This window comes from Manacus vitellinus, unplaced genomic scaffold, assembly GCF_001715985.3.
Source record: "Manacus vitellinus isolate BGI_N305 unplaced genomic scaffold, ASM171598v3 scaffold_73_pilon, whole genome shotgun sequence".
In the NCBI taxonomy this organism is placed as follows: domain Eukaryota; kingdom Metazoa; phylum Chordata; class Aves; order Passeriformes; family Pipridae; genus Manacus; species Manacus vitellinus.
The window spans coordinates 1,043,153-1,056,200 of NW_021940773.1; the positions used below are offsets into that span (position 1 = coordinate 1,043,153).

The 13,048-nt window shown below is 40.3% G+C and overlaps 1 protein-coding gene across 1 annotated transcript in view; it reads right to left on the bottom strand.

The window, feature by feature from the left end:
- Nucleotides 1–1,166: 1,166 nt before the first annotated feature.
- Nucleotides 1,167–13,048, bottom strand: part of ANKRD50 (ankyrin repeat domain 50) — a 40,912-nt gene continuing 29,030 nt past the window's right edge. Inside the window, exons 3-4 of the mRNA XM_008929663.2 lie at nucleotides 7,314–10,861; nucleotides 1,167–5,018 (exon numbers count right to left, since the gene is read on the bottom strand). Of these exons, the coding sequence (XP_008927911.1) occupies nucleotides 7,317–10,861 (3,545 nt within the window). The 3' untranslated portion in view covers nucleotides 1,167–5,018; nucleotides 7,314–7,316. The remainder of the gene's footprint in view (nucleotides 5,019–7,313; nucleotides 10,862–13,048) is intronic.

The window sequence follows — 13,048 nt, forward strand, 5'->3', positions numbered from 1 at the left end:
TGGAATCTTGTTGTTTTCAGAGTATCAACTTCACCAAGAAAACTGTAATGCCATCAGGAACCAGGAGGTTCCTTTGCTGCCATGCTCTTTGGAGAAGGGCACCAAACATCTTGCAAAGGATTCTTTAAAAGCTTCCTGCCCTCTCTGGCAGTTCCAAATAAAACACCCAGTGTTGCAGGGTCACCTGCCTGGAGATCCAACACCCTCCTGCCATCCAGCTCTTCATGGTTCAGACATAAAGCCTGAATTAGTGCTTCAATGGAAAAAAACCCCAAACCTTAAACCAGAGACAACTGCTTTAAACCTTCCACATTCAAAGAAGTGGCAATTATGTTTCTGATTAGCTCTATCTAGCACAGCTGGTCCCTGCAGCCTCCTCCCCATCTCCCATTTTTTCAAGGATACAGATGACTAACAGCTGAAAGCTACCACAGTGCTGCCAATCCCCTGTGCAAACACCTGAGCAAGCCCCAAGAGACAACTACAGAACAGGCTGGGGAGTCCAAGATGAACTGAGGCACAGAGAAGGGAAAAAGGTCCCAAACCAAACCACAAAATCCTTTACTGTGTTCTTAATCCATTTGAAAAAATGACAGGACACCAACTTTATTCCTGAAGACACATGATTTTGTCACAGGAGTCCAATAGAAGCTGTTTTTCTCCAGCTTAAACTCCACCTGTAATTGTAGTCCTGTGCTTTCACAGGTCTAATATAAAATTGCAAGAATAGATGTGAGAACAGTTGGTCTTTCTGGGACACCAGCAAATTAGATTTATTCCTGAAGTTCAATCTGTTTATATTACCTACATATACATTTGGAGACTTCTTTAATAAAATGATTTGCCAAGTAGATTTCTCAGTCCCACAACCTATTTCTGTGACTCTGTGTAGCATAAAATGATTAGGATGTAGATCAATGCCAAATTGTCACTGCTGTCTCTCAAAGGGCCTCCAACTGAAAAGCTTTAGTTGACTGAGCCAACTAGTCTCAGCTTTTTTTTGAAAAATACATTTTGGTACTACTTGGTAATATACAAATCAAATTCCAGTAAAGATCTCCCAGAAGATATGAAGTGCTATTCAGTGCGATTGTTTATATTCCATAGAATAAGAGATCTGAAACAGGTGTTGGACAATTTTATTTAATTATCAGTACAGTGATTATCTGAAGAAAATGTCTGTATCTGAAACATAATAGAAGTTACTCAAAGATTAATTCAGTGAAAATGATTCTTTGCCTCAATGAAAAATAGCCACTGAATTAACGCTCCTCATACTTTGTTATTTCAGATATAGAAAACTTAACAAAAGAGGGTCAATAATTGCTGTGAGAAACAACAGAAATACACAGAAAACAAGTCAACAATTAATGACAATTTTGTCATTCTCCTTATCTTAGAAATCAGTTGATCCATGCCCACCAACCACTGAAATCTGTGTGAATGAAAATACCTGGAGGTAAACTTGAACCATCATTTGCAGAAGGCACAGCCGAACTCTTCCTTCACACTCAACAACTCTGCAGAGAAATCACAGCACCTTTATAATCCAAAGTGGAAGTGAGACAGGATCACAAGGGCAAAGGGGATTATTGCAATGACCAGAAAACTTTTCTCTCCTGCCTTTTCTAATAACAAATTCAAGAAAAACGAGTAGCCACCATCAGTAGGAGAGCTTTTGCTTAAACTGAAAATACTACAGGGTAACACTGATCAAGGTGATAATTAACAAAATCCATTTGAAGTGGTAAAGGACTTATAGCAACTGAAACAGTGAATTTATTGGCCCTCCTGGTCTTTACAGTATATAACAGTCATTTTAAACAGAAGGACACACAGCAAATTTTCTCCTGCAAATGCTCAGGGTCATAGGAATTAACATTGAGGTCTGAGGTTTGCTAGCCTGGACTGCTTACTGGACACATATATAATGTTTCATTTAGTATTACACAAACGTTAATCAAGTTTAATAACCTTTTCCTGAAATGTCCCAGGAAATGAGGTAGAAAAATTAAAACAGATGTCTGCTGAAAAGCAAATATATTTATTATGCACTTTAATATACACAGGGATTTTCGCTTAATATAATACAAGGAATAAAATAAAAATTTTACAATGTGAAATTCACTCAATGTACATTAAAGGCTATTTACAACCCACTCCAGGAAAAAAACAGTCTATCTGCAAACCAAGTTAACTGAGGAGTTCAGATGGGGAGTATTAAGCATAACAGACATTTGCATAGCAGAGTAACTGAGGAGGGAAAATACCTTTTTAGTTTTAAAGAAATGGCAATGCTTTCAATACTGATCACAGAGAAGACAAAAATGCATCAGTTGTGCCTCTGTATCTCTTAATGCATTTCTCTTCTGACGTGTTTTTCCACATGCACACAGTATTGACATCCATGTCCACAAAACAGTCTTTTCCCCTAGTTCTCCCATCAAGAATTTTAGACGTCTTGTGGAGATGATCTTGGAAGGACCAGCAAAATGGGATGGAGAAAAAGAGGATTCATGTTTTATTCAGGTTTTTTAGGCTGTGAGAATTGTTACATTGGCAAAAGAAACCGTGCTGAGTCACAGCTCTGAACCTCTGCTCACCTCCACTCCATTGTACGGACACAAAAGGGAAGAGCAGAGGGAATAACGTGGGGAACAGCAACTTTGCTTGGCACACAAACCCTCACAAACGGTGGTGCTAAAAATCACACGCAACAGCAACATGGAATTACGCAGACCTTCTGAGAAAGTGGATGATTTAAAACAATCCATGCTCTGTTCCAAAATGATATTCAAAGTGTGGAAGAATTGTCATTCTGGAAACATTTTCAACAGGTCTACTTTCTGCTGATTTGGATGGAAGGTTTCACCAGCGACTGCTTCAAACGTAAATACTATTCACAAAAAACCCACCAGACTATCTATCTATATATTGTGGCCCCTTGTGAAACTGGCCATATTTTTACGTCCTCTGTCCACAAGGTGCAATTAATAACAACACAATAAAATTAAATAAATATAATCCCAATGACAGTCAAGGTCAGTAGAAAAATGTTGGCAATCAGGGATCCCTTTCTACAGAACAAAACATACATCTAATAACTAAGAAAAGTTGTATTCTTGCACAGTATTGCAAATGTACTACACTTGAGGTTTGGAACAAGTTTGCTGAAAACATTTTGGTACTTTCTCTTTACTGAGCCTCTTAAGGCCATTCTGCCAGACTCCTGTTATGTTTAATTTATAATTGTCCCACGGGGACAAGAAATTCAATACATGAAACATTCAGAATAATCAATATTGCCGTGTGTTAATTTCTAACATCTAATTTTACTATATGCTCAATGCCTGACTATAAAAGATTCTTTTTACATTTAGGAGCAAGCAAATAAAAATGGAGGTGCAAGATTTAAAAAAAAATGTTCTGATGACTGTTGGATCACAATAACCAGACATGAAGCCCTTTAGTGCCTCAGAATATGCACTACATCTACATCCAGGGGCCATTTATCGAAGTTGAAGGATCTAATTAATCATCTATGAAAAATAACCTCAGCTTTCTATCATCTTATTTCTGGAATGATCAGAATTAGAGTATGAAAAAGATGAAACCTAAGCCTTTAGAAGAAATATGTGCATACAAAAATAGGCTTATTTTCTAAAGAGCAAGGCTGTGTAATGGTGAATAGTAGAATATAGCTTGCATTTGTAGGAGAAAATAACCCACTAGTTTTATTTTACCACTTGCAGAACTGTGCAAGTAAGATGTGCACATTCAAAGGAAAAATTTCACACTGTTCACTTTCACAGCAACGACCTTGACTTTGCTCTCTTTCATTTAAGTAAAATTCTTCTGCTGTAAGAGCGGGAAACCAGCTTTCCATTATCTGTAGGTGGACTATCCAGACTGCTGATTAACCAAGCCCCAGGTACAGACACACTCACACTGGCTCTACCTGAGCCACCTGAAGCAGCAACCACATTCATACAAGTTTGTGCTTTAAAGAGTTATTGTCTCAGGACAGGGCTAACTCAGTAATCTCTGTACTCCCCAGGCAACGCTGTCACTGACTGTGTGCTTTTCCACTGCACTCCGGCTGTATATTCCCTCAGCCCCATTAACAAAGTGTCTGCATTTTCCACCGTTTGTTTTACTGACATTCTCAATACAGTCCTTGGAATAAAGAAAGAGTTGTTTCTAATGTAAAAAGATATACATGAAAGCAGGATCAGACCTTTAGCACCTCAAACATACCCATATTAGTTACCTCATTACCGTAACAATAACGGAGGCTATTGAAGACCAAGTGTCCAAGAGAAAATTCACCTATTGCTTTCAGTGGTCCCAGTCTGCCATCCAGATTTGGTGCTGTAGTACCAGAGAGTGGATTTTTGCCTCTCAAAAATCCCAAAGACACTGCAGATGGTTGCAGTCCGACTCCTTTGCTACCACTGAACAGCTATTACACAGACAGAACACACAAGTACAGTATTTATAAAATACTGTTAGGAGACTTGTAATTCTGGAGAGAACTTTTTGAAGTACACAGGGAACTGACCATACAGGACAACAATGCAAATGTGACAAACTCTTTGCTTATTTTCTTTGCTTATTACAGAAAAATAAATACAAAAAGCACTGCCTCTCCATACACAGTTCACTGTGGCACATGCACCTCTACAAGCGATCTGGAATAGGAAATCAGAATTCCTGGTTCTTAGCATTTTCAGCTGTGGTCAGGGAAATACAGCATATATCTTTCTGCAATTAAAAAAAGTGCTCATTCTGTGTATTAAATACAAAGTACACAAAATAAAATTTCGAAGCACAGAGGGTTATACTGAGAAGGCAGCCTGAAAATGTAGGCACGTTACAGTAATTAAGGTAACTGTACTGTAGTAATCACATTCTTGAATTTCTAGGTGGACTAAACAAGCATGATATGCTTTCATCCCAGCCAGCTGATAAATCTTTTGGAGCAGAAGGGCTTCTGTTCACAGCATCATGGAATCGGCCTGGAAGGACAAAATAAAAACATTAAGTTTTGAAATAGTCCATAATACAAACAGTATCGTCAGAAAGGGAGCTATATCATCTCTAATTAAAGTTTAAAGCACACAACAACCACCTGATGATGGAAAGTGCTTCCTGCCTAACCCAAATCCCATGATTGATCCTCTGTGCTCTCTGCCATCCAAAGCAGCTACAAGGTCCCCACAGCAGGAGAGCTTCCTGAACAGCGCTCGGAAGCAGCAGCCAGGGAAGGAAAACCATTCCTCCGGTGCTCCCGTAGAGTATTTCTGATGGGATTCTCCACAGGTGACTAATTTATTCACCGGTCAGGGAAATTACTGTTTCTGTGCTTGAGACTTGGCAAAAGAGGAGGTAAATTATTGCCTGTGCCAAGCAATTCATAATCCACACAAAATTGTTTTAAACTGCCATCTTTACAATGAAGTAATGAAAAACAGTTAAGAGAAAAAGCAAAAGGAACCATTTGGTTATTTGTACTCCTTTGTTTAGCCATTTGCTAAATGCTATTCTTAACCAAGAACTTCACAGAGAAAACCCCTGAATTTTCAGTAATGCACTATTTGTTCCAGATAAAGCAAAGCCCAATTTTAAAGTTATGTGTAGATTGTTCAGATTTTTTTTATGTGCTGTTTATATTTTAAAACCAACAAAGTTGGAAAAAAATCATCGAAACTAGTTTTTTGATGACAAGTCAGGTAGATCAACACTTCCCAGGTGAACCAAACAATGGATTTACAATAAAGTGTAACATGAAAGCAAGCAATGAACATCAGGTGCAGGTACATAAGAGTTAAGAAATACAATTCTTAATTATATGTTTTGATGTTTTATGGAGGCAGGAAAAAATTACAATTTAAATCCTGTCTGGGCATGATGTACAACTGTGGGAATCTGAAATGCTTATAACTTTTAAGAAGATTTAGGGCCCATTCTCTCTCTGTTGATGATTCCTTTCTATGCTGGTTCCTGCTGTGCTGCCTCATCCCTTCTTCCTGCCCTACAGCTCATCTGACCCTTTGCTAATATTTGCATTTTACAAATGTTCTGGCTGTAGTACATATGTTTTTGAAACACTTTATTGTTTCAAATATGTTAATTTAACCAAAATGCCAAGCCCAACTTAGTGTCCTGCAGAATATTCCAATACTCTCCAATTCACAAGGGTCCTCAGCTACATTTACAATTCTTCCATTAAAGTGAAATCATTTTCCAGGACACTTTGGGAAAACTCCCATCTGTGTGTTTTTGACAGCTGAAAACTTCCCATTTGTGGATTCTGCACCACCTGCAATTGTCCTAGAACACGCGGTCTGTGATGACCTGTAGCAGAACTGAGTCAGCTGGCAAGAACATTCTTGTTCTAAGGAGCAGCAGTTTGAGCTGTCAAAAATGCTGCATTTATGCAAAAAAAAAATTTTCAGAAATAAGCAAATAAGCAATAAGAGAAGGGCATACATATCATACAGATGCTGCTTCTCTGAAATTCAAATAGAAAATAAATTAATTATTAACACATTCCAAATACCCTAAAAAAGATTAAACTCGATAGGAACAGGGAGAAAAATAGAACTATTTTAGCTGACTCACTGACAGTTCAGGTCTAAAAAAGCTACTTATAATTACTTTTTCAGTTTAAAATTCAGTATGGGACAGAAAGTGAGAAATCTAAATTACCTCCACTGATTTAGAACTACAGAATGGTCTGAAAATTGGTACCATATATAATTTCTAATCTTCCTCTGAGAAAAGCTACCTCTTTTATAGGAGGGTTACCTTTACAGTAACAGAAACATAAAATCAAAGCTTAAGAATAGCATGTTCACTTTTTAATTTCTAGATAATTCTGCTACTGTGATTCAGAAGAGTGCTTGCCTGTAACTTATAAGAACCTTCAGAAGCTTACTGAAAAGCATTTTTGTAAATAATGAAATAATGACTATATCTGAAAATACCACATATTAGATTTCCCATCTATCCTTATGTTTGAAAATTTGAAATCAATGCTAGGTGAAACTTGCTCTTTTATTTATTCACATATCAAAGACAGTGGGGGCACAGTTTGAGCAATCTGAATTCAACAGAAAACATGACAGTGACCCAATTCCTCTACAGCTGATGCTTTTAAGTGACAGCAAAACAAACAGTTGCCAGTTTAAGATTTTAACATTTGTGGTTAGTAATTATGAAGAGAAATGATAATAAAATGTTATTTAGCATGTTTTAAATGCTAATGATGAAACACAGACATTTGGTTCCTTTGTGACAGGGTAAGTTACCTTTTACAATGGTGTTTCCTTCTTGTAGTTGAAACTTGGGTCGCTACCTTCAATCTGAAGTTTTAAGGCTTGCTTAAGGCTGAGTTCCGTTTCTGCAGAAGGATAACCTTCCAGTACATCCTGATGCCCTCTATCCTGCACTGTTCGTGGGACAGAAACCCTGCCAAGAAAAACCTGATTGCTCTGGAGATGGTAGTTTGGATTCGTCATAATCCCATTCCTCTTCTTCTGCTCTCCACTCTGTTGGTGAATCAGGAACTGCTGCTGAGATCGACCAACTTCTTGCTGAGCTGGCGGGACCAAAATTTTGCACTGTGGCTCTGCCGGCATTGACTTCAGTGGCATGCTTGGGCCAGATTTGGCAATAGGTACTCGTTTATCAAACTGAGTCATTTCATATTCTAACACTTTGGGTTGGGAGGAACTACTCTGCTTTATTTTCTTTCCAGCTGACCCAGACTTGCTGGAGTTGTCCGTTTTCCCTCCCTTGTTACCCTTTGTTGATTTCAAACTAGGTTTTACTTGGCTCCACTCAAACTCACTACTTGGTGAATTATGATTTTGACTTAGGGAATGAGTTGTGGAAGAAGGAGAAACAATGGACTGCCTGCTTCTGCTGCGCGGCAGGGAATGCTGCTGTATTTGCTCCGTGAACGACAGGCTGTGGAAACTATCAATGGGCACTGTCTGGGCAGTCGCTGTCGAGGACGTGGTGCGGAGAGAAGAATTTTTGGAACTTTTCAGGGAATTATTTGATAAAGATGACTTTTGACGGTCAACTGTAGAATCAGGGGACTCAGAAGGAGAACTGAAGGCGTGCGCAGGCCCGTTAGATAATCCCCGCATACTGGGCTGCATATCTCCACCAGTACTCCCCGAACTATTGGACTTCATTGTTAAGGACTGCATTTTAGAAGAGACTGACTGTAAGGGTTTTTGCTCCATTGTGTGTACTGGAGATGGAGTGCAACCATTCAGAGTTGATGCACCATATTTTTCCAGTAATTTAATAATCTGAGAGTGTCCATTTTTAGCTGCAACTCGCATAGCTGTGCGCCCAAATTGGTCGGCGTGATTTGGATCAGCACCATGCTCCAGTAATATCTGGACAACGTCAATATGCCCTTCTTGGGCTGCAATGCAGAGTCCAGTAGCACCTTGATTACATGTATGGTCAACCAGAGCTCCATGCTCAATGAGAAGCTGCACTACCTTCACATGACCTTGCCATGCAGCAGACTGCAAAGCAGATCTCTTCTCGTTATCTGCAGCGTTCACATCAGCGTGGTACGTTATCAGCACCTGTACCATCTCCAAATGGCCCTGCCAGCAGGAAACATGGAGTGCTGTTCTTCCTTCAGCATCACTTGCTTCTACGTTTGCACCGTTTTCTAAAAAATACTCAGCCATTGTAAGCTGGTTTTCTAACGCTAAGATATAAAGTGTTGGCCGGCCATCAGCATCTTTGTAGTTCACATCTGCTCCATGGCTGAGCAGTAGTTCAACTATATCTCTGTGACCTTCTAAGGCAGCAACTCGGAGAGCATTTCTCCCATCATAGCCTCTCTGATCAATGTTGGATTTATTTTCCAGTAACATCTGCACACAATCATAGTGACCCTCTTGTGCAGCTAATATGAAAGGTATACGTCCATCATTATCGATTTCATTTGTTCTAGCACCTTGTTCTATAAGAGCTTCACATATCAACCTGTGACCTTCAAAAGCTGCCATATGCAAAGGTGTCCAGCCTGCATCGTCTCTATGATTTTCATCTAGCCCCCTGTCCAGCAGAGTCCGTACTACTTCAACATTGCCCTGTGCAGATGCTATGCTCAGAACTGTTCTACCTTCACTATCAATGCTATCAACAGCTGCACCCCAAAATAAGAGAGTATTTACAACTGAAGCGTGGCCCATGGAGGCTGCTGCCAGAAGCGGTGTACGACCGTTGTTGTCTGTGTGATCAACATCAGCTCCTCCTTCTAGAAGCAGATCAACAACGTCCACGTGTCCTTCATAAGCAGCCACCAGCAGTGGGGTCATGCCATCTTTGTCACAGTGGTCAACCTCGGCCCCACGGTCGATAAGCAGGCTGACCACCGAGGCGTGTCCCTTGCTGGCCGGCACACAGAGTGCGGCGACAGACAGAGCCGTTCTTCCATCCACGTCCTCGTGGTTCACCTCTGCACCGTGATCCAGCAGGTGCTCCACAATCTCTTTGTGCCCCATGTAGGCAGCCGCAATCAACGCCGTTCTGCCCTCGTTGTCAGCTTTATTAACTTCAGCGCCGTGTTGAAGCAGATTCAGCACAATATCTTCATGTCCCCCCCATGCCGCTGCTCTCAGTGCCGTTCGACTGTCAGCATCTGCACAGTCCACTTTGACTCCCGCATAAAGGAGCGCAGAGACCACCTCTGTGTGCCCTCCCCACGCTGCAGACCGCAGCGCCGTCCAGCCGTCGTGATCCGTGTGATTGACGTTAGCCCCGCATCCGATCAGGCAATTGACAACCTTGGTGTGTCCCTGACGAGAAGCCAAGGTAAGTGCTGTTTGACCATGAGTATCTTCTATCTCTAAATCTGCTCCCCTCGAGACCAGCAGGTTGACGACATCGAGGTTGCCGCTGTATGCTGCATTGGCCAAGAGCGTTCTCCCATTGGAATCGCACTGGTTTACTGACGCTCCGTTGTCTAACAAGGTGCGAATGGAGTCCTCTCTCTCCAGAGCCTGCCGGACGATGCAAGACGTGCGGTCATCTTCGCTGTTGACGTGAGCACCAGCTTTTACCAGCAGCTGTAATACTTCTTGTTCTTTAGGAATTAAGGTTGACAGGGAGTCTTTGACAGGTGTGCCATTCCATATCATCCATAAGGCCAGCTCTGAGGTCTCTAACTGTAAATTTGAATTAATCAGATGCAATGCAAACTCTTGAGCTTCTAATGGTGTTAAATCCTTTGCTCGGCAGGTGTAGCTCATTGCCAGCATCCTGTGGCCCTCTGCTGCATTACACAAGTATTTCTGTGTACAGTGCTTTACATCCAGCAACCATTCTGCAAAACTGTAATGGAACAAGATTTTTGTATTTCCAAGGCCATCGATAAGGACTTTTGACAGGACATCCAATTTGCGTTGGAAGTCTTCCATCGTCAGCGTCATGTTTTTGGTCCACACTGCATGATACAACTCCGTGGTGGTTAAGGGTCTACAGGCTGCAAGAATTACATTAAGAATGGGCTGGACCTTCGCAAACTGTTTTCTCACAAAAAGTCTCTGGCAGAGCCAAAGGTAGAGGCCGTTTAATGTTCCTGGAATATCACGGATCTCTCGCAACATAATAAAATTCTCCACAACTCCATCTAGGACACGTTCCAGATACAAAAAGCAACCACTGCTTTTGATGTGAAGCTGATTCAGCATCTCTGCTGTTTCTTTTGTGAGATGTTGTCTCAGGGCTTCTTCCTGGTCTAAACGATGCAGAATATATTGCTGCACATCTTTCACAATATAAGCCTTTCGAAGGTCATCCAGACTTATTTTTCGAAAACCTATAAGGAGGGAAGAAAGTTATAATTACTTCTGATCCAGTTCTGCTTAACTCAGTGTTAAAAAAAAGTAAATAAAAGACTGGGTGGGGAACACCCACAATACGATATTCTCCCTGTAAACATTGTGAATGTAAAATAGTAATAACAGGAGAAAACTTTGATAATAGATGCATTTTGATCATCATCTACTATTAGAAGAAATATGTGCTATTAACACAGAAAATACCAAAAATCACTTTGAATTAGGCACCGCGTGTCTACCTTGGACAATACTAAATACCTAAGCAAAACCATCAGAACTACAACCAAAATAAAATTATTAAGTATTATTATACTATTAAAGGAATAATCCCTTCTCCGATGTGGTTAACACTGGAATTCCAAACAATTTTCAGTTATTTATATTAAGAAAATTATTATATTAATTTAATTACAGAAGAGGTTATTCACACCTGCTGTGTATGCATGATGAAATATATATAAAACACTAACCTGACCCCCACAGTTTCTTTTAAAAGCTGTTATGATATAGAAGAGACACTCCAAAATAGTTTTAAATATCTTTAGATCACTGTGCACCAAAAATTACCTACTTTTTTCAAGTGAGGACTAAGTTTTAGATAAACACCCTGGTTCTTTGGTAGGTGACTCATTGTATAAGGAAACAGGTTTTCTCATAGTTGTATGATCTCATTGTTTTTCCAACTTGTTTACTCTTCAGAGGAAAAAGGGAAATTATTTCATATGTGCAGACTGTGCCCATTCCCTCCCCTCTCGAAGCAAAGGACACTATTCTTAGAAGCACGTGCAAAGAATTCCCTACGGCCACCTCAGCAGCCGTAAGACTCTCGGGAATGAGGTGGAATAAAGACATAGTTTCACGGATACACGGCTATCTCTGCCGCTTCAAACATTTGCTTTGGTAGGGCCAAGGAAAGCATTTGATGAAGACCTACCCTATAGGGACACATTACAGTGTTTGAACACTGCTTTTCCCGAAGCCATGGGAAAACCACAGAGGTCACAGACACAGCAGCTTCGACAACTGTGTTTCAGGCCAGAACTGTACCTCACTCCTCCAGGGACAGGCTGTAATCCCATCCTCCAGAGCACACTGCACACATTTCCTTACAGGCAGCTCAGCTAGTCAGGGAAAAAACCCAACTTTGCTTTTCCAACCAAAGCAGTTACTGAACTTCTAAATAATTTAGAAGGAAAAGCAACCATAGATCAATGTATTCAATTCAATTTTGGCCCTATCTCCCTGGAACAAATAATTTTAAGTGAGTTTCTGAAGAACGTTGCTTCTAAGTCTATAGTTTTATTGTATTTGAACACTCTGTGGATCAAACTGCTCAGTCTGGGAGCTTGTTCTGACAGCAAATTCAGGCTGATAACAGAGCTGTGTTTTTTGTTTCCCAGTGGCTTCAACAGAAGTTCTGAATGTCCCATTAAGCTCACTTTGTTAATTGTTTAGTCTACATGAGCATTGTACAAACACAACAGATCAGAACTGAGAGGCAAGCTATGGAAGTGTTACTAAAATATTTCTGCTTCCCTTATTAATTAAGGAAGCATTACAAACGGAACAGGGCTAAACCAATAGAATACGTAAAATAAAATCATGCTTCTCTCCACTGGAGAGGATTTGCACAGTCAGTTCAGAGGTTAAGACTACACAAATAAGATTGACTACTTGAAGATTTGTGAGTAAGAAGGCCAGGAGAAAGAAAATAATTATTTTTTGGGGGGGGATATTTGTTCCAGAGGCTCTTTTTTTTTCCTGGCTCTCAGAAGAATCATCTTTATCCACCATCATTTGCCACAAATTCGAGTAACGTCCTAACCTGACCTGCAGAATGGGATAATTCATCTATTTACTATGTATTTTATTAAAATATTCTGTATGTAACTTTGTAAAGCCCTTAATTCTTGCACATAACCCAAATAAAAAACTTTGCTGAGTAATAACAGACAGTGCCCTGCAACTCTGCAGATCCCAAGCTTTCACTTGAAGTGAAAGACTGTTTCTAGGTCAGGATCCTTCAGAAGATACACAAGTGAAAAAATAACACTAAAAACAGGGCATTGCTTGGTGCATGGATTCACAGTCACGTGCAGACACAGAGCTGTAATTAGAGACAAGTGTCCCTTTGCTTGGCTCATGTGCACAGGGAAAAGCTCTGT